At 46.0% G+C, this 20,870-nt stretch overlaps 2 protein-coding genes across 7 annotated transcripts in view; one reads left to right on the top strand and one right to left on the bottom strand.

The window, feature by feature from the left end:
- The window catches only part of PIGB (phosphatidylinositol glycan anchor biosynthesis class B), a 14,630-nt gene extending 13,742 nt beyond the window's left edge, over positions 1 to 888 (top strand). For all 3 annotated transcript variants that reach the window (XM_081887703.1, XM_081887705.1, XM_081887704.1), the window contains exon 12: positions 461 to 888. In XM_081887703.1, the coding sequence (XP_081743829.1) occupies positions 461 to 586 (126 nt within the window). In that variant the 3' untranslated portion in view covers positions 587 to 888. The remainder of the gene's footprint in view (positions 1 to 460) is intronic.
- Positions 873 to 18,458, bottom strand: CCPG1 (cell cycle progression 1). 4 transcript variants are annotated; one of them, XM_081887639.1, is made up of 10 exons: positions 18,188 to 18,458; positions 13,752 to 13,822; positions 12,961 to 13,087; positions 10,242 to 10,321; positions 9,565 to 9,781; positions 7,971 to 8,021; positions 6,395 to 6,649; positions 4,088 to 4,209; positions 1,998 to 3,397; positions 873 to 1,574 (listed from the first exon to the last, which is right to left on the bottom strand). In XM_081887639.1, the coding sequence occupies exons 2-10, from the start codon at positions 13,809 to 13,811 to the stop codon at positions 1,391 to 1,393; spliced, it is 2,496 nt and encodes an 831-aa protein (XP_081743765.1). In that variant the 5' UTR covers positions 13,812 to 13,822; positions 18,188 to 18,458; the 3' UTR covers positions 873 to 1,390. The 4 variants fall into 4 exon arrangements, with proteins under 4 accessions (XP_081743765.1, XP_081743764.1, XP_081743767.1 ...); XM_081887638.1 differs by having other exon boundaries at positions 4,088 to 4,236; XM_081887641.1 differs by lacking the exon at positions 7,971 to 8,021 and having other exon boundaries at positions 18,188 to 18,456.
- Between the last annotated feature and the right edge of the window lie 2,412 nt (positions 18,459 to 20,870).

The raw sequence follows: 20,870 nt of genomic DNA on the forward strand, positions 1-20,870 counted from the left end.
GCTAGGATAGTCAGTGTGGTGGTGTCTGCAATGGTGTGCGTGTGTGTGTTCATGCACTCTTCTGGGATGCACTGTAGTCCTGCTCTATGGCAGCCATTTTGTGACTGGTGCCTGTAGCACTGTCTCAAAATAATAAAAAAATGTGTGTACTGGTCCAAAAAGGTTGGCAACTCCTGGCCTTTACGGCAATGAATATAGATGATGGATTTGTGCTTTTTCCACTTTTATGAAAATACAAGTTGTTAGTGGCTGATGAGTTACTCAACAAAATTAGGTTGAAAATTTAACTTCCTAGCAATATGCAATTCTACAGTGCTCCTTCCCCTCCCCTTCCCCCAATCTTCAAAATAAATGTTGGAAAAATGAATGTGGCCAGCATAATGATGGTTCTTCCTCAGTTCTTGTTTGCTGGACCCTGATGTTTGGTCCAGAACCTGAATATTGAATTTTTTACTTCTAGGATATATCATCATTTCTGGTTACAAATAGGTATGAAAAAGTTGCCACGTTTTTTCACACTCATCTGCCTCAAGGACGGATCGGGAGCTCCATTCATGTCTACAAAAGAAATCAAAAGCGCCTTTGAAGATGGCCTCAGCCCAAACAACAAATACAGGAATGTAATTATATCTTGTTCAAAGATCACCGCATGGGTCTGTGTTTCACATGAGATATAGTCCTCTTCGCTTAGCAGTAAATCTTGCTGAGTTAATGGAACTCTGATTGCAGCCTGGACCATTTTTCATTGCGGGTGTAGAGAAGACACACTTCAGCATGGACAGCATGTGCAAGATAACAGAAGAGTGGCCTTAACAAAGGCTTTGAGTCCTTCTCTGAGGATGTTTAGCTATGCAAACTTATAAAAATAAAAGTAACTTTTTCCAACCACATCTTTATTTTTCTTCTACAATTTGCAGATGCACAAGAAATTTCAAATGCAAGTCAGCAAGCTGATCGGAAAATAGCACACACATGAAGTCAACAGGTTCCAACCCCATCACGAGAACAAATAGACAGTTGTAAAACAGACATGCTTCTGAACAGTATGAGATGAAATTAGTACATCATAATATTACTCTAACATTAAGTCTGAATCAAGTATGAATTCTAGTACCAACCAGTGCAAAGAAGCTTATTTTGCAAACACACACAAGCTACTGCTTACCCTGCTTAATTTATTGCAATAGTAGGACTGCACCCAAATTAATGTTTCCCAAGAGGCTGAAAGGAGAAAGATGGAGAAGCTGGGCTGATCTTTGCAGGGGAGAGGGAGTGTCATTAGGAAAGGGGAAACGTGCCCTCGATTGCTCTGCTGATTCAGCCAGCTGCAGAAATAGCCACTCGTCCACTATTTTTACCATCCCGCTGGGTTCCATCGGACAACAGCTGTTTAATACTTTGGATCAAAGGGCATCTGGCCCAATTCTATCTCCAAATTTGCCATGTGTCTTCCGTTGCTGCGCCCTTGCTTGTGCCACCGGCCTTCTCTTTTGTAGCGATGCTGGTGCTTTGCAGCATGTCTGTCCTGCTGTGGACTATGAGGGTGCGTGAAAGGAGCCCGCCTAGCAGGGTGGCTGAAAGGAAAGTACAGGAGGGAAGTTAGTGCTGCATGAGCACCTCAGTATTAGGCCTTTAAGCCCAATGCCCCAAACGTTTTAACTCCTCCGAAAGGCTACAACCAACTTTGTTATTAAAAATAAGCAAAGTGGATACGGCAAGTGGGTGGAATGGAATTCCTTCCGTTCCTTTTGACACACGCTGCCACTTTGCCACATTAGAAATTCTGTACTGTGGTGCTTAATGTACAATGGAACTGTACATTATCTGAGGATGGCATAATCACCCCTCTTTATGGAGGCTTTCCTTGTCTGCCCAGCAGCAACTGCAAAGCTCAAACAAACAGGGAAATAACCTGCTAGGTCAGCCAGCTGAAGCGTTCCTTCTTTCCCAACTCAAACATGCCCAGTTTAAATTATTAGCAGAATTTTAGTACTAACCTTGGTCCATGCTCAGGCAAGTGATCATAATGAAAGTAGTATCGGTAGATATATTTATCCAGGTCTTCAAATACACCATCGCTGTTCCTCTGGTATTCTTTTATGTCTTCAAGGTAATCCTTAACGTCATTAACAAAGTCCGTGAACAGCATCTGATCATGTATAAAGACGCCATTACGGAAAAACCTATTCACAAAGATCTCCAGTTCTCGCCAGTGGTGGAAGTTCTTTACTTCTTGCTGCAAATATTTGTGCATTAATTGATTAAATTCATCTGCCCGAATCGGGTCCAAGTCTTTGTCGAAGAGGTTTAAAAACTCCTGGTGGGCACAGTCAAAGATGCCCGAACATCCCTTGAGAACAAGAGGGCGATGCTTTCTGTTACCTTTGGGGCATTCCTGGAAGGGAGGGTCCTTGGAGAAGTGCGGAGGGGAGCGGCTCTCTTTGGATCGCCTTCCATCTCTAAACTCTCTCTGGCTGCCAGGTGAGCGGTGGGCTGCCTGCTTGTGTAACCCTTCCTGGGAGCTGCCTGTTTTCCCTTTTCTGTTTGCCTCATGCCTGCTGTCACTGTACTTTTTCTTCTCCTTTTCATCAAATATATTCTTTGTTGTGTCCTTAAAGTGCCTGAAGGTGGACTTCACAGAATCTGAGAATTTCCTCAAGTTCTCTTTCACGGCTTCTTTGGCCTGTTTAATTTTCTCTTTGTGGTGCCTTACAAATTCCTTGGTTGAATTTTTCATGGCGTCAAAGGTTTCTTTCACAGAACCAAAAAATGTTCCTTTTGGCTTCTTTTTGGTTTTGTTGGTTCCTTTCCCATCTGGCTTCTGTGGCCTCTCGGTCTGCTCTTTCTTCTCGGCATGGTCCTTGACTTCAACATACAGCTTTTCCCACAAGTCAGAACGCTGCTGCTCAAAGCTCAGCTTCTGCTCCAGCTCAGTCAGCCTTCCCCGCAAAGCTTCTATTTCTTGGCTCTCATCGCCAGCACCTGCCCCCTCAGGAGACGTCTGCTGAGAACTTAACTTGTCCAGTTCTTCCCTGAGAGCCACCGTCAGCTGGCGCTCTTTGTCCAGTTCCCTTCGCAGCATCTGGGCCTCTGCCAACAGAGTCTCCTTTTGCTTCACAAAACTCTGCATGCGGTGCCTTTCTTCTTCCAGGTGGGCTTTCAGCTTCTGATTCTCGGTGGCAACCAACTCTGGGCCAGAACCTTTGTTCTCCAGGTGCCGAATCTGCTCTCTCAGCTTCCTCAGTTCTTCTTGCAGCAATGCCAAAGCTTTTTCCTCCCTCTCTAGAGATTCTCTCAGGTGCTGGTTTTCTGAAGCAAGATGATGCTTCTGAGATTCAAAGGATTTCTTTTCCACTTCTGTTGTATGCAAGCATGTTTCAAGGCCTTCCTTTAGAGACTGATCAGAGACAAAATGAAAGCAAACACATCAGCTGCTGTGTCCCAGTGTCCAAATGCTGCAAGAATACTGGGAGGGTGGAGGAGGACAGCTAAGCAGGAGCCAACCTATCGATGGATAAATAGGGCTAGTAAGGAGCTTCTGTGGCACTTGCTCTAGGGGCAGGGGGAACAGGCTGTGCAGAGTTGTACGTTCCCCCACAAAGCCTGCAGAGTCTCCTCCACTTTTGATAGAAAACCTCACAAACGCTGCCTGGGAGTGGTGTGTTTAGGGGCCAGCTGTCCACAGCAAGGTGCATGGCTGCAGCCCCAGGAGAAGGAGGGGAGCCATGGAGCCTACATGGGCCAAGCACAGAGGAAGCTGATATGCTTCTGGGGAGAAAGTGCTCAAGGCAAGGACAGTGGCAATTGGGACTACCCAGCCCTTGCTACAGAATAATCTGCTGAACCACTCTAAAAGCTTCAAGAAGCAGGTACAATGGCATCTTCTCCTACCCTCTGTGGTTGACACTGAACCAGTTCAAAATTGCCTGCTATGCCAAGACTGGATTTTGCCATGCCTTCATCTAGAAGACAGCTTCCAAGACTTGCGGTAGTAATGACAGCAAAGTTTCCCAATGGAGGTGGAGTTTGGAAGCCAAAGGCAAAATATCATCCTCGCTTTCAAGTATGATGGGAAAGCCACCTTTACCTTACATTCTGCTTTCATGCCTTGTTCTTGTTGGCACTGAATAAGATTATCCTTTATACCATTCAGTTCGTCTTCATGAGTTTTCTCAACCAATTGCTGGCGTTTTTGGATCTGAACAGTACCTTGAAACAGAAAATTTTCTCTTTTATCTGACAAGAAAAATTGGAAATTAGGCAGCTTATCAGTGATGATGGCTTTTTTCTCTTCAGTCCTTCATAAGTACATTAATCAGTGAACAGTGTAGTTTAAAACGGTCACCTTTTTAATTGTTTGCAACAGCTATGCTAGACTTTTGCATTAACAAAATAAGGCATGAACGCTATGCTGATGAAAGCAAGCTAAGCTCAGTGGCAAAGACACTGACCCATCATTAAATGAACAGACTGATGGGGCTCAGAACACTCACAAAGCCCCAGTGTATCCCTGTGCACAGCTGCACATTAACCTGTATTAGCAAAACAGCAAAATCAGAGGGGCAAATCCAGGTCAGGCCTCCTTAGAACATCTATTACAGTAGCAGCATCAATTTGGACAAAGAAAGCCTGTAACATGAAGTACTGTACTACGATCAGTACAAATAACATGAAAACGGCTACATGCAAATCTATATCGTGCAATGTCATGTCACAAATGCTCACTCAGTGACATGAGAGCGGGGCTAGGGAAGCTGGTGTCCTCTAGATGTTGCTGAACACCAAGAGCCAGCATGGCCAGTGGTTGGAATCAGCCAGAGGACCACAAATCCTCCCCAGACCTGTGTTAGTGACTAAGGAGGAGAGCAGTGGAGGCTGCTTCAAAGTCCTGCCCTCTGAGCATAAACCAACTGCAAAAAAGGGCAGGTCCATCCAGGAAGGGGAAGGACACTGGTCTCAAGAATCATGGAAAAGGTACAAGGGGTGGCAGCAACATGATGCTTGGAATCCACACAAGCCCACAGAAATTTTTTGTTAAGTGCCTGAGCACAAACTACTGGCGCAGCGGGCACATTTAGCTTCTCAAGAAGCAAAAGGCTAATCTGATTCTCCTATACATGCAGCACCCAAACACCTCCCATCCAGGAATTCCAGTGTTGACATCAAAATGTGCATGCTACCGCCAAAGAACCAGAAAGTCATGAAAAAATGTTCCCCAATGTAGGAGCTGGACTGAATAGCCCAAGTCCAAGAGCCTGCAATGATGCCCCCTAGTGGAAAACAGGGTTAATCTGCTAGAGCAGGGGTCAGCAACCTTTTTCAGCCGTGGGCCAGTCCACTGTCCCTCAGACCATGTGGTGGGCTGGACTATATTTTAGGGAAAAAATGAGCGAATTCCTATGCCCCAGAAATAACCCAGAGAAGGTGATTGGGCCTTAGGTTGCCTACCCCTGTGCTAGAGCATCCACAGTCAAAAAGCATGTCAGAGTGAGAAGGTGAGGGAAAAGGCCGTTGGCCTCTGTTTCACAGCAACACATTCCAACCAAGCCTCTTACCTTCATATTTCCCTGAGGACAAAATAATGGATAGGTGTTAAGTTTTGCTCTAAGGTTGTTCTACTGAATGCTTTATAACTCAGTCAAGAATCTTTAGTCTCTTTTTACACACCATTAAAAACGGTATTACTAGAACAGAACATCAGGAATCTGGGTCGTCAACTAAAGGAATTTTGCACACAGGACTTTCTCCATTTTAGATGACTGGTTACTATGTTTGGGATAAACAGCAGAAACCACAAAACACAGGCAGGGGATCAGTGACTGGATTTGATAACTAAACTTCAAACTGACACACACACAAAGCAAGAGTGTGTCAGCGGAATGGGCCAAATCACCCATCCTGCCTAGGAGCCTCAGTTAACTGAGACGTCTCCCTCAGCTTGCAGACTGACAGGGAGAACATGCACACACACACTCCAGCTGTAAGAATCACATCTCTTTTCATCTATATTGTCAGTCTCTGTTATATCCCACTTTCCCACCCAGTAACTGAGGACAATGTGCAAGAGAATTTCCCCACAAGGACCCTGCAAGTTAGGCGACTGGTCCGAAGGCGCAACCTGGGCACTTGCAAGTCCAAGCAGGGATTTTTGCTTGTGAAGATGTGAATGTAAATGTCCTCAAGCAAAGTTCCATATGCCGACAACTCTCTTAACTGCTTTGAAGTCCTGACAATTATTGCGATGTCAGGTGAGTGGGGCTGCCCACCTCTCAAATTTGGCCTGCAGGGGATAGGGCAAGTAAGGATCTGGTCTTTACGGCACCCTGTGAGGAAATGCCACTGGTTTAAAAACGTATTTCTTATTAGTTCAATGTAGGATGATTCATGTACTCACCATAAAAATGCCCGAAGCCCATGCTGACTGCAATCACCAATGCCAGGATAATGCACCTGTTAAGGCCACTACTGAACTGATGCTTGTGCGAATGCTCTTTGGCCTGTTCGGTCTCCTGTTCGAGAGGTGGCACATCCTCTGATTCAGAACTTGAGACCAACTTCTTCTTCGCACGTCGTCGCCTCAGGGTGGGGCTGGAACGATTGCTGGTTTCGTCACTGCTTGATTCTTCGCCGCTGGGACGAGGCAGAAAGACTGAAAAGCAAACCCACAATCCTTTACGCTGTCAGCAAGGAATGTGCAGCCTCCTAGCCTGACACATGGAGGATTGTTCTCTCCATCCTGGGAGAAGAGTAGAGCCTTCTAAGGTGTGTCCCTTGTGGCAGGATGGGAGCTTCCCCTTCTGCCATGTCCTCATCCGCTAGTTCTGAGCAAACCTTCTCCCCTCAGTTGTGTACAGAGAATGATATCCTTGTTCCCTCAGAGGGGCAAGAAAATATAGATAAAAAACCCATTATATTTCTTAAAATTTAAGGTGTTGGGGTCTTTAAAATTCTGACAAAACTTGGCTTTGGGGTTTCTGAAAAAGCAGAAACCCAGAACCAGGAGGAATTTTCTTGCCCCATGTACCCCGGGACTCTGCTTTGCCAGCAGTGTGGGGCTCAGTTGTTGTACTCAACCAAGAACCTGGCTGCACTGTAGGTTCCTTGCTGCAGTGATCAGTAGATTAACAGTTGGATCATGTGGGTTGAGTCCTGGGAGGAAGGGTGTGGGTGCATTTTTAGGAGTAGGGGGCCTGCCTAAATGGCCTTTTTATCCATTCCATCTATATTGCAACTGAAAACATCATATATGCTCCAATGCAAATGCAAAATATCTGTCAAAACAGGATTGTAAGGTAAAGATTAGCTCATGCCAAGGCCACATGGCCTCAGATCATGGGGGGGGCACCCACTATGAGAAACCAGTGACAGGATGGCCATTCAGGTGGCCATGGAGCAAATGGAAGGGGGTTACTGTGGCTGAAGGACCAGAAATAGCCCTCCTCCCTGCTGACAACCCAAAGGGCTTTCTCCGTAGTAACTTACAAGTTTAAGATTCCTGCCAGTTCTAAGGCAGACAGTTCACTCAACATCCAAGCACATCACCAATAGGCCAGTGATGCAAAGCAGAATGCCAAGAGCAAGCCAGAAAGAAGAGGAACAACCTGACGCATTAGATTAATCTATAAATATTGTAATAGATTATTGCATTTAATGGCACACATTTTAGTTGAGTTAGGGGGTGTCCCTGGAGAAGAGCTTCCCAGATTCAAAATGCAGGGGGCTTCCCAAAATAAGCCAAATGGATTCCCCCTCTACTGTTTCCTCCCTTTCCCTGCCCCCTCCACGTTTCTCTTTGCTTTTCCTGACCCTGCCATCAGTAAGCAACAACTTGAGCTAGCTCCTGAAACCGCTGTCCCCACCACACAAGCAGACAAGATGCCACACCACAAGCCACAGCTCACACCAGGCACAAGCAGCTGGGCCACCTTGGAAAGGGACCTTGCCGGCCATTTGCTGCTTTAGCTGCTCACCCCATCCACTGATACACTCGGGGATCTTCCGGAGCTTCTCCAGCCAACTGGCTTTTGTATGTATATATATAACAGAAAGAAGAGATTTTAACCTCTGACTAAAAGGAAAATGCAACACAGGATCACAAAGCAATTTGGCTAGGGTGGGAACAGATAGAAAGAAAGCATAGGTACATGACACCTTGATCACCAAAAGCAAATTAGACATTAGGGTTTCTACATGTGAAACCCCTGGCCCCAAGAGCAGCTGTCCTGTCAGCAGCTGGGGGTGGTCCCTAGGCCCCGACTCTCCCAGACTCAAGATTTTGAGACCCTGACTCTGAAGGCCCTGCAATGTGCACACACTCAGTCCAGTCTCTGACATGCCCCTGTACAAACTGCTTCTGGGTAGATTTTAAATAGAGGCACATGGCCGGAGCCTGGGAAACAGAATTATGAACACTTTAAGATTGTCAAGCACATTCTGTTAATGTTTAGATGGCTGCTGGGGAAGTCTCAGAAGAGACAGTCACACAGGCAAAACGCACTTGCTGGGTGAAAGCATTTTCCTTGCAGCAGCATTCCCCAACTTGGTGCCATACAGATGTTTGAAGTACATTTCCTAACATTCCAGCAGCCCCATATGGTGCTGGGGCTGACGGTAGCAGCATCCCAAACATCTGAAGGGCACCATGTTGGGGGAGGGTAGCTTACCTTACGAGACTTAAGTCCTGGGAATCCCAACATCCCTTGGGAATAAGATCAGCCAACTGCATCTGATGAACAGGCAGGCAATTCTAGCATTTCATTTCTAAATTTGCAGTGATTAGAAAAGGCATAGGGCTTGAAGAGGTGATAGAGGCCAGATAGCAAATTTGCTTAGAAAAGGCTGAACAGGCAAAGTATTAACACTTGAAAAGAGCCTAACCTCACATCCAGGCCAAAGTGAAACTAAAGAGCCTCCAATTATTTAAAGATCTTTTCCCCCTAACAGAAATCATGCAGGGCTCTGCCGGGGCACTTTTTCTGCTTCGTTTTTCCCCTGTGTAGGTTAGGTGTGGTTTGGAAAGAGATTTTCTTCCCCAAGACTTCATGTTGTTGTATTTAAAGATGGGGTTGCAGCCTCAAAGGCCATCAACCACTTCAGCAGATGCTCCTGGTACCAAATCAACAGGTTGTTTGTTTTTTAAAGAACGAACAACACCAGCACATATGAATCAAAGCTGGAGGGAAAGCTTAGCTAGGAATGAGCTTTCTTTGACTGGCTCCCATGTTATCTGTCTCTTGCAAGTGGTATCATGATCTCCCATACTGTTAACTGAATTAAATGGACAGCGCCAAGAATTAATCACTTGATCCATCAGTATGGTGCAAAATCAGTTTCTTTTAAGAGAAAGGCCATATACGATAACATAGTTTGGGGAATGAAAGTGAGGCTGCTCAAGTCACTGCTGACACATTCATAGGCTGCTCCTGAAACTGATCTTATTTCCTTAAGCTGACTGGCAGCAGGAAAGGTGGTCAGCTGATTCGTGAAGCCTGCAGAGCATGGCACTACTTGCTGCCTCTTTTTCTGGCCAAGTCTGGCCTACAAGGTGCAAGAGACGTCACCTACCTGTTTCTGGCTGGCAGAAGGTGTACTGGCTGCTCGAAGAGGAGCCCATGTTAAAATCTTCAGGGGCAGGAACGGCCTCATCAGCAGGCACAGCTTCTGCTTCTTCTTCTGGGCTTCCAATTTCTTCTACTTTCGGTGTCTCGAGTGTCACAATGTCAGAGTCATCGCTAATTGCCCCCACACAGGAGCTTTCATCTGTCATTTTCTCTTTTTCATCCTTAGATGTAATGTAAAATGACAGGTGTCACACAGGATAAAGCATTTTTCTCACCTGTGGAATCTATATTGTCTTCCAAGTCCCTCTTGAAAGTCCTTCTGCATCCCTCCTTTAATATGACAAAATATTTTTTGTAAACTGCTTTTGAGAAAAACTATTCTAGAAAAGCAGCATATGGGTTCAATAAATAAATAACTCTAATGCAACAAACTTTTACTAAATCATTATGATGTAATATAAGGAAGGTGTTTTTCTAAAAAAACTACCTGAGGGTTACATGCCCTTGCCTGGGACTCAAGTTCCCATCAAACTAGCCCAAAAGAGTCAGCAGCAGGTGCTGGGCTTGCAAGTTAGCAGCAAACCCTAAGGTGAATATTTCCCTCTATCATGTTCAGCCAGCAGGGGTTTGTGGGGCTCCATTGTCTCTTTCGCTTGTGTGCTTCATAGAATCACAACTTACCTCCGGAACTGGCTTGGTGGCCTCTGAAGTAGAATGACTTTGAACTATCATGGATGACACATCACCTTGGCCAAATTCAGCTACAAAAATAGAAGTTGAGCACATATAAGATAAACAGGCAAGTACTACAATTATCTGAGAGAGAGAGAGAGAGAGAGAGAGAGAGAGAGAGAGAGAGAGGGAGGGAGAGAGAGAGAGAGGGAGGGAGAGAGAGGGGGGGAGAAAGAAAGAAAGACAACACCCTGTAGACAAATTAGGTATCCATTCTGTAAGCATGGCAAATTCTTCCTTAAACAAAGAAACAAAACCTTCCCTGGGTTTGCTTCCAGAACAATGGCAGGGAGTTTATTCCACACTCCTATGCTGCGAACAGTTACAAGGAGACTCTTGGCCGCCTTGTGTTTGTCTTGGTTGCAAAACTGCTCATTTATGCTTAGAGGCAATTCTTGCCAGAAGGTAGAAAAGGTCAGGCCAGGAAACTGAAACGGGGTGGAGAACATTGGGCGAAAAAGAAACTTTGCAAAACTCCACGCTCCCCATCAAACCTTAAAGTCATCCAGATAGCAGTGATGGGAGTGGAGAATGAGAACATGGTGTGCAAGTGAAGCTGGCAAGCGGAGGAGAGGAGGATGACTGAGGAGTTTTGAAGAGAGCTATAAATCAGAAGAGGCTGGTCTGAGAGCCCATGGATGCTAATTCATAAGAACAAATGGGGCATTGCCCTACCAACCTCAGATTGCCATAAGCCAGCCCCCTCCTGCCCACCACTTTACTAATAGCTAGTCCATTGACAGGCGGTCAGCTTCTTCTTCCTCCTCCTCCTCCTCCTCCCTCCTCCATGTTCCCCTAGTAGTACAGTGGTACCTCAGGTTAAGAACCTAATTCATTCTGGAGGTCTCTTCTTAATTTGAAACTGTTCTTAACCTGAGGTACCACTTTAGCTAATGGGGCCTCCTGCTGCTGCCGCGCCGCCAGAGCACAATTTCTGTTCTCATCCTGAAGCAAAGTTCTTAACCCGAGGTACTATTTCTGGGTTAGCGGAGTCTGTAACGTGAACCATCTGTAACCTGAAGTGTCTGTAACCTGAGGTACCACTGTACTCAGAAGGAAGGAGGAAGGGGACTAAATTAGAAGTAAACTGTGTCCACAGTACACAGTGTGCTCCCACAGCTGGTTTCAAATCCATGCACCTACATTGTCTGGGATACAGAGATATACTGCTGTTTTATGTGAAATACTGCAGTTTAATGTACAGGCGGTCCTGCCCCACAATCCTCTAGGTCCAAAAGGACCCACAACGTTGCCAATCACGCATCATTTGGACACACCCCACAAGCCAGCTTCCGTCCAATTTGAAAAGCATAGCATTACTCAATTCAGAGTGAGTCCATGTGAGTCTACTGCTCCCGCAAGTGCAAGGCTTTTGCTTTAGTAGAAAACCAACCTAGGCGAGATTGAGATGGATGCATTTTCCATGTCCTTTTTACATCCCAAATACTTTTGGAGTTAACTACTGAAGTGATTTAAAATCTGGAGAGTTCCTCCTAGAAATAGCGTGTAGTAAAATGTAAATTTGTTTTGGTTTAACTTTGGTTGGATGCCCTGGCTGTCACTTCACGCCTAAATGCCTCCCCCACTCCCCCCCCCCCCCGCCCAGCCAGTACAGTGGTACCTCAGGTTAAGAACGTAATTTGTTCTGGAGGTCCGTTCTTAACCTGAAACTGTTCTTAACCTGAAGCACCACTTTAGCAAATGGGGCCTCCCGCTGCCACCACTGCGTGATTTCTCTTCTCATCCTGAAGCAAAGTTCTTAAGCCAAGGTACTATTTCTGGGTTTGCAGAGTCTGTAACCTGAAGTGTCTGTAACCCGAGTTACCACTGTACAGTGAGTTCACTGGGACAGCAAAGACATTACAGAGGTGAAAGGGCTGATCAGTGGAGGCAGGCAGGGAGGAAAAAAACACACCTGGTGACAGCACAGAGGACCATCAGAGTGTTGAAGTGGCTTGGTTCTGGTTGCTTCCTCACAGCACTGGCTCTCTGCGCCATCACACCTTCTTATGGCAAATGCATCCCCATTCTCTATAACAGCTTGCCCCTCCAGTGTATTTCTACATGCCCTCCTCAGCCTTAACTAGCTTTTTGTTACGAGATACAGTGTGGTGGACTGGTTAGTGTGCCAAACTAGGCTCTGGAAAACCAGAGTTCAAATCCCCATGCAGCCACGAAGCTTACTGGGTGACCTTGTGCCAGTCACAGACTCCCAGCGTAACCTGCCTCACAGGGTTGTTGTGAGGATAAAATGCAGAGAGGGAGAACCAGGTATGCCACTTTGAGCTCCCTGGATGAAAGAGGTGAATATACCTGTATTAACAATGGCACAATCCAAGGTCATTTTGCCCCAGCTCCTATGTTTGCTGTTAGTTAATGACTGAGCATCTGCTTTGCACACAGGTTACAGATTTAATCCCAGGCAGCACCTCCAAGCAGGGCTGGGAAAAGTCTCCTGTTTGAAACCTTCCAGTCATTATACTGGGCTGTACAAAGGCCCGCTGTCTCTCTCTAAGGCAGCTCCCCATGCTTACTTGCCCTTACTGACATGTCCTGGTTATCAGATTCATCTTCAAGTTCCGCAAGTGTTCCCAAGCTCACGACCGAAGCAGTCGAGTCGTCACTGCACATGGGGTTGCAGGTGCCATAGTTGTGGCCTAAGGCTTACCTTGCAAGTCGATGGGCTGCTCTTGCACTTCATCACCTTGTGCGAGAGAGAGAGATTCATCCAAGGCTGGCTCCACATGACCACTTAAAGCTTCATATTCAGATGCCACAGCCTCAACATCAGAGCCCTAAATGAAAAAGAAAAGGAGGAGCTCTCAAGTGAAACTAGAGGTGCTCACCTGGTGATAGCTAACAAACAAAATAAATGGCTAAAGGCTCCTGTGAGCCCAAAGGGCTGCACACTGCATCTCTCAGTCCATCTAGTTCAATGTCTTGGCTACTCTGAATGGCAGCACTTTTCCAGGGTCTCAGACATGCATCTCTCCCAGACTATCTTCAGGGGACTTTAAGTCATACAAGAAATTACTTCAAGGTTATCAGGAAACCTTAAGCCAGCGGAGCATAATCTACTAAAGCACATTCAAGTTTAGATCAAACTCAAATCCTGACTGCTCTCATTCATCTAATTTTGCTTCAGTGGCCCTGAGGTTATGGAAGCATCTAGACTTCTTCTTTGCCCTGTCTAAGATAATGGGATCGGCTTCCTCAGTGCTCTTGAGCTCTTCCCTGCTACTGGGCTCTGTTGTGAGGTTTGCTTGATTCAACTAAGTGTCCTATAGAAACCAACTCATTTCTTGGTGTCTTAGCTGAAAACAGCAGAAAAATGCATAGGGGACTCGTCCTTCATTGAGTCCCAAGTAACAGCTATTGAAGGAAATTTGTAGGATGAGCTTGAAATGTCTAAGGGCAAATCACCACCAGCCCCACTTAAAAGACACTGCCATAGAGTACCTCATGATTGATGACCGTCCAGCCACAAGATGAATCACTGTCACTGGAGTTTTCAGACATTCTGACAGATGCTGAAAGTAAAAAAAACAACAACAAAGAACAGTACAAATGTGGCACCTGAAAGGATTAGCCAACTTGACTCTCATAGAATCATAGGGTTGGAAGAGACCACAAGGGCCATCGAGTCCAACCCCCTGCCAAACAGGAAACACCATCAGAGCACTCCTGACATATGGTTGTCAAGCCTCTGCTTAAAGACCTCCAAAGAAGGAGACTCCACCACACTCCTTGGTAGCAAATTCCACTGTCAAACAGCTCTTACTGTCAGGAAGTTCTTCCTAATGTTTAGGTGGAATCTTCTTTCTTGAAGTTTGGAACCACAAGAGAAAACTCTTTCTAAATATGGCCACCTACCATATGCTGAACATGAGGCAAAATTTAACTAGGGAAGAAGGGCAGACTGCAAGAGGGCCAGCTGAACCTTTGCCTCTTCCTTTTCCAGTACCAAACACAGACATACTGCTTCTCTCTGCTTGCCTTTCAAAGGCCCGTCCTGTTCTCACAGTGGCAAATCAGATGCACATTATGGGAATTCCACATAAAAGTAACGGCAGTCTCCCCAGTGATGATCCAGAAATGGTCTCCAAAAATGTGGTCCACAACCATCATGACTGGTAGCCACTGATTGCCTTATCCTACTTGAGAGAAAGATGTGAATGTTGCTCTATCACCTCCTTAGACTCTGAAGAGAAATTCTTGATACCTCTGATCATTAACTGATCTTCTCTCCACTTGTTCCAATTTCAACTCACCCTTTCTGAAAGGGATAGGGTGGGGAACTACTGCTTCATCAATTGCTCGTAGAAGGGAGCCAATATTTCATTAACTTAACTAGAAATGCCTCACTTGATATATCCAAAACTTTGTCTTGTCACGTCTGAGCAGCTCCCAGATGTTTTGTGATGAACTAGTACTCAAGCACATTTCCCTCCTTTGCTGTTTTGCAAGCAGTAGTAAAAACAGTCACTGTTTGCCCACAAACACATAACCTGATGCTAGACATGGCTGAATGTCACTTGGTAGTTCAGAAGATCACCCAGTTTGCTCTGTAACATTCCCTAAGGAACAATGCCTTGTCTGTATTAACTACACTTCTTTGCTAGGTACATGCAAATATCAGAGGGACACTCCTCCCCCTTTTCTTTGAAGGAAAAATACTGACTAAAACAGGCTCCTAGACTGATCCCTGAAAAACTTGGCCAGCTACTTCTTTCTCATCCAGCCAAGCAATTCACTTCCTTGGGTCTTTGGCCACACACTAGCCAGATGGGTTGGAAGGCACCTCCTTTCTTTTGACAAATGCAGCTGATGTACTCAGGGTGCCCAATTCTGCTCTCAGCCAGTGGCATGCTTGCCTGTATTCACAGCATCTAGCCACAGACTCTGCAGCTTTTCTGTCTTTTCACCAGTAACTTTTTCCTGTTTAAATCATCGTTATCAGCAAATGCTTTGCTAAAATCTAAGCTGACTACAGCAGTGGTTTTAAACCTGTGCTCCCAGGAACCTGTAGGTCAGCAATGCTGGGCCAGCTAGCTGAGGGGCAGCTCATTTCTCATAACTGTCTATGCCCTGCACAGTGGAGACTCTCCAGTTTGGAGTTTGCAAGGACTTGGCCAAAGAGTTCCTTGCTAGCTCCTGGTGCAGATGGAGAGTTCATCCTTGACAGGAGAGCTTGTTGCAGACAACTCTATATGGAATGGGTTTTCAAAGAGTAGGAAGTTGAAATTCCATGGGACTGAGTGCAGTACATCCCCTTTCTCCAGAAACGCACTGATCTTTTATTCCACCCACAGTGAACCTATCTGAACATCCACTTTAACATTTATTATTCTAAGCCTTATCTGCCACTGAAAATAACCTAACAGCTCCACGACCTTCAGCAATTTGATCTTTCTTGGATACAGGCAAAATATTAGCTCTTTCAAACTCCAACCACAGCCCAGTGCTAATGAAATCTGCTGAAAGCCTTACTTCACATAACAGGTTTTTCTGTCATCCCTCAGCTCCAGAGTTTAAAATGGGGGCAGCCCAACCCTATGCATGCCGACCTCCACTGTGTTTGCTTACTCCCGGATACAGCTGCAAACCAAACCTCAGCTGGGCAGGAGCAGAGCTTAACCAAAGTGACAGGGCCACCACCACACCCACAGCCTGCCCACTCTTGCCACCTAGGGCAGAAAGTAGAAGCAAATCAGTAGGGTCTACTTGGGAACCAGCAGATCCCAAGTCAGCTCAGCCTCTCTCTGTTTCAGGGCTTATTGCGGATTTCTGTCCACCTCCCCACTTAGAAGGCAGAACAGGGAGCTCAGCACGAGTAGCATCACTCTGCAGGAAGAGATTGGCATTGCCTTGCCCCTTCCTCCACTTCTAAGGGGCTTGTCTTATGCTTATGGAAACAGATGCAAAGTAGTCCCAGGGCAACGAAGTCAGGTAGAATAGTCATTCTTGTGCAGAGTATTAAAACAGACAGCAAGTCAACAAGCAGAGCCATTATGTCTTTTTAACATTAAAGGATGTTAACTGATTATCAATCTTGCATACAATGGCTGCTATTGATTGCTCTGTATTTTTTTTATTTGTACAACTTGTACTTCTAAAGCCATGAGAAGTTATTCCAGGTAACCAGCCATGAAAGTCATTCCCTTCTAAAACACAAATATCTTAACACAGGGATTTGTGGGTAGGTGGGCTAGCAGCTTCCAGAAATTGATTTGCAGGGATGCTATAATTACACTCCACCAAGGAACACTCTAGTTTGTATAGGTAATGATTTATCTTACTGTTTTATACTCCTTATGGTTTAGCTTTTAAATTGTTGCATTGTTTTAATAGTGATTCAGGCAGCCACTTTTGGCAATTTTTAGAAAAATCTTTTAAATTAATGGGGAAATGTCTAAAATATGGCAGGGCTGTTCCCTGATTAGGATTCTTTTTTGGGGCTTTCTCCTAGGAAGAAAGAAACTAATTTCCCCATGTTATCCATCACACCCTCTGACCAGAGGTCATGAGGAATGTTAGCTTCCCATCAAAGTACATCTAGTTACATCTAGTTACAAGTGTGCTACTTATTTTATTTAGGTGCTTGATCTTCATTAAAATCAATCCTAAAGCAAGATACAACATAAAATGATACAACAATCTAAAAAAACACACAACCCAAACCATAACAATAAATCAAAATGATGTCACAGAACTGCAACATCTCCTTCAATCAACTAACCGGATGCCAAAGCAAATAAAAATGTCTTTACTAAATTGCCTGAAATTTATCAGGGTTGGTGTCAGCTAAATCTGTGCGGGAAGGGCTAAGAAAATGCCTAGGTCCTAAGAAAACACATGTGTCTTGAACCCGACTCAGTAGGTAACTGGCCTCCAATGTTCTCCTTTAGAACTGCTATACATTTGCAGCTAGCTACCCCACTCACCAACTTTGTTGCTGCATTCTGCACCAGCTTCACTTTCCAAACAAAGCCCAAATACAGCCCCAAATACAGCACATGGCCGTAAACAAACTATGATAAGACCAATGCATGGGCCACAGGAATGGCTGGCCAATAGGCACTCCTAGCCATGGAAGCAACATGAGCCTCCATCACCAAGAGTCCCCCTGATGACACATGTGCTCCTTAAGGGACAATTCAACTCCATTGGGCAGGCAACCAATTCCCACAGCAACTGCCTTGTCAGGATTCACCCAGCCCACCACTGCATCCAGGCACTGGTCAAGAACCAGCAGCGCCTCTCCTGAGTCAGCTGTCACAGAGCAAAACACTCTCCAGGGCCAGCCTGGGAATCCCAAGACCCCCCTGAAGCAGCTGAGAGAAGGACAGGCAGGGGATGGCTGCTGCAGCCTCGCCTTCCCTTGAAGGAGCCAAGTTGTCACCCACCTCCACCTGCGCCAAGGGGAGGCTTCGGAGTAGCTGCACTCAGGGAACGAAATAATTGCGCGACTCTGTGAAAAGTTCCAGTTCAGCGAAGGGCCAACCAGTCACTCATCCAAAGGCGCCTCTGCTTTGGAAACATAGCTGTCAACCTTCCCTTTTTTTGCGGGAAATTCCGTTATTCCAGCGCCGCTATCCGGGATTGTTAGATATCCCGTAGACTGTCCCCAGGACAGGTGAGGCTGCTGATCCCTTGTTTTCAAATCTGAAAGTTGACAGCTATGTTTGGAAACCCCTGAACTGCAAAGTGCGGCTTGTCCCTCGGCGAGGCCTGCAGCAGGAAGCGTTTCCCCGGCGTCTCTCGGGGAGGCAGCCTTCCGAAGCCCGCTTCCTCCCGAGTAGACCTGCCCGCCCCCTTCCGAGGCCTCTCGGGGGCCTGGCTGGGCAAAGGGCGCAGGTGCCCGATGGCGAGGAGACCTTCCCGGCCGGGCCTACCTGAGCGAGCCCGGCCCCCTGAGGGCGGGGGGCTCAGGAGGGGCAGAGGCCGGGGAAGGTGAGGCGCGCTCGGGCCGGGCTGCTGCTGCCGCTGCCGCTGCTGTCACGGCCGCCGCCGCCTCCTTCCTTCGCCAGAACAACAAACAAGCAGCCGGAAAGGCGGAGGCGAGCACTGCGCCTGCGCATTCCCGCGGGGCCCGGACGAACCCTGGGAGCGGTAGTTCGCCTCTGCCAGGCGCGGCGGCAGAGGGAGGCGCGCGGGGACTACAGGCCCCAAGGAGCCGCGGGCGCTGCGGGGCGGGGCCAGCGCTGGCGGAGACCCGGACGCTGAGTCAACAAAGGGTGCGCCGACGCGGCGCGGGACGCGTGATGTGTGGAGATGCGGAGGCAGTTGCCATGGTGACGCCGCCAGCCCGGCGCAGCATCAGCATCCTCCGCAGTCGGAAGGCCCGAGCTCTCGCCGCCGGCCGGTAAGGAGCGGGGCGCCTCCCCGGCAAGGCTGGCGCTCTTGGGGCCCCTCGGCGGAGCCTGGCCCTCAAAGCCCAGCGGCTGTAGTGGGAGAATGGGGGACAGACGACTCGCTCGCCTGGCCTAGCTAGCTGCCTACATCACAGCAAAGAACGGCCTTTTTAGGAGCGGTGCTCCCTGCCGCTTTTCTCCTTTTAGTAGTATCTTGTAAATCGGTATTAAGAAGCAGAACAGAGCATCATTTTTTTAGAAATTGAAGTTGTTGGGGTTTTTTAAGAGTACATTTCTTTCTGAGATATGAGACAAAAATACAGGACACTGAGCTCTTAGGTATGAGTAGTTGTGAGCCAAGCCAATCAGTTTGTGACAGCATATAGCTCAGAGGAACTTCACTACAAAGTGCTGCTACAAAGGTCACACTGGGTCCCTTAAATCTGTAGCAGGGCTCCTTTCAATGAGGGGTAAAGGTTTTTCCAAGTCACTTGCATTTAAGGAAGACAACCATGCAAGCATCAAACACCTCAGTTGGTCCTAAATACTTCCACTCATAATAAAAAAATAGTACGGCTGATTGACATCCAATGCCCTTTTAAATATATTGTGGAAGGGGGGGGGATTATTGAGTTGTATTTGTTTTTATTATGTATCGTGTGCTTTTCATATTGTAATTTTATGTTGTGAACCTCCCAGAGATCTACGGGTATAGTGTGGTATACAAATTTCATGAAGAAGAAGAAGTTGTTTCATTGAACTCAACAGGATTTACCTCCTTGCTGTGCCAGCTCAGTTTTTAATAGTGAGCCATTTATAAAGCTAGATTTAAATATGTCATTTAACTACCAGTGCTCTTATGGAACCTCTTAATTTTTCTACTTTTGCACAGGAACTGAAAATGACTTCTGAGCCAGAAACAAAACCAATGGGTGGTGCAAAGAACACAGCCTCCTTCCAGTGGCGTCCATGTGCAAACCCTGGCAATCCTGTGTTTTCCTGCATGTTGGAGGCAAAGACTCTCACCACTAGTAATTTCTTAACTAAGCCCCAGCTTTTGCTCTATAAAACAACATCAGGTGAATACGGTTCTATACCGCCTACCACACAAATGGTGCCTTGTAAATTCTGTCCAAAGGACAATACTTTCACAAATCATTTGTTCACTTGTGGGATGACACGATTTAACGGTATTAACACTGGCACTGACAAAAGCAAAGTTTGTGATCACTCAGATCTTATGCACACTTTATAAAATCTAGTAGTGTGTTTTTGTTATCTGTTAAAATAATAAAGCAAATAAGAGAGTAACAGTCTGGCTTTATTGTTTAATAATCTAATACTGAAACATCTTTATTGAAAGTAAGTATGATTTCAATAAGGCCATACCAGTAAAAATATGTGGTTCAACATCCTATTAAGTATGCTAGCAAATAAAGTCAGGAGATCTTTCATCAAATGGAATTCTAAGATCTAGTTTTTACTGAGGTAAGAGATTTAATATCTGAATGCAGGTGAAAACTTGCATGTATTATGTATGTTGGGGAGAAGGTTTAATCCTAGGCTTCTCTGATGTAGCTGTTTGTATTTTAAATATGCAGGACACTGCCACGCTGGCTTTGGTATGGAGAAGCATTCAGTTTTTAGAGCCCCCAAGTGCAGTCTGTGGTGATGCTGCACAGACACTCCTTTTTTTGAATCTTAGTGAGAACTACCAGCAGGATTCTGTGCTGGCTCCCTAGAGGGTTGCTGACATCAAGAAGTGCTCCTCTTACCAACATGAGTTTTCTTCTTCATATCAGGAATTAGAACTACAGACAAAATGTTGCATGGGATTAACAAAACAAAACAAAATCTTTTTGGTGTTTTCCAGTAGGACTGAGGACTTTTCCTGAAACATTTTTCATGTACGCCTTTTTGCCAGCCCTATAACTATGCAAATGGTTATACAAATATACCAGAAAAGGAGGACTTTAGTAGTTTGTAAGAGGACCAAGCCCTACAAATCCAAGAAATAACAAGCTTCAGGACATTGTAGCTCAAGGAGGACCACTTCTCATGTTAAGAGAGGGATCACTGAGGCACATTTTGAATTGACAAATGCTCTTAAACCTTCAGTTAAGCCATCTTCTGCATGGCAATAAACAATGCCAAAGAAGAAAAGGAGGGTCATGGAGTCGCCTGGAGAACTGACACAACAGAAACATTCTTATAAGCCTACAGT

This window comes from Podarcis melisellensis (assembly GCF_964234715.1).
Source record: "Podarcis melisellensis genome assembly, chromosome: 14".
Taxonomy (NCBI): domain Eukaryota; kingdom Metazoa; phylum Chordata; class Lepidosauria; order Squamata; family Lacertidae; genus Podarcis; species Podarcis melisellensis.

Bases quoted from the DNA above. Each gene is read 5' to 3' on its own strand.
- CCPG1 (XM_081887638.1), bottom strand. From the start codon at position 13,811: ATGTCTGAAAACTCCAGTGACAGTGATTCATCTTGTGGCTGGACGGTC. The intron at 10,322-12,960 runs GTAAGCCTTAGG...CTATTTTTGTAG, and splicing joins GCAGCCCATCGACTTGCAAG to CTGAATTTGGCCAAGGTGAT. The intron at 8,022-9,564 runs GTAGGTGACGTC...TACATACAAAAG, and splicing joins CTTCTGCCAGCCAGAAACAG to CCAGTTGGCTGGAGAAGCTC.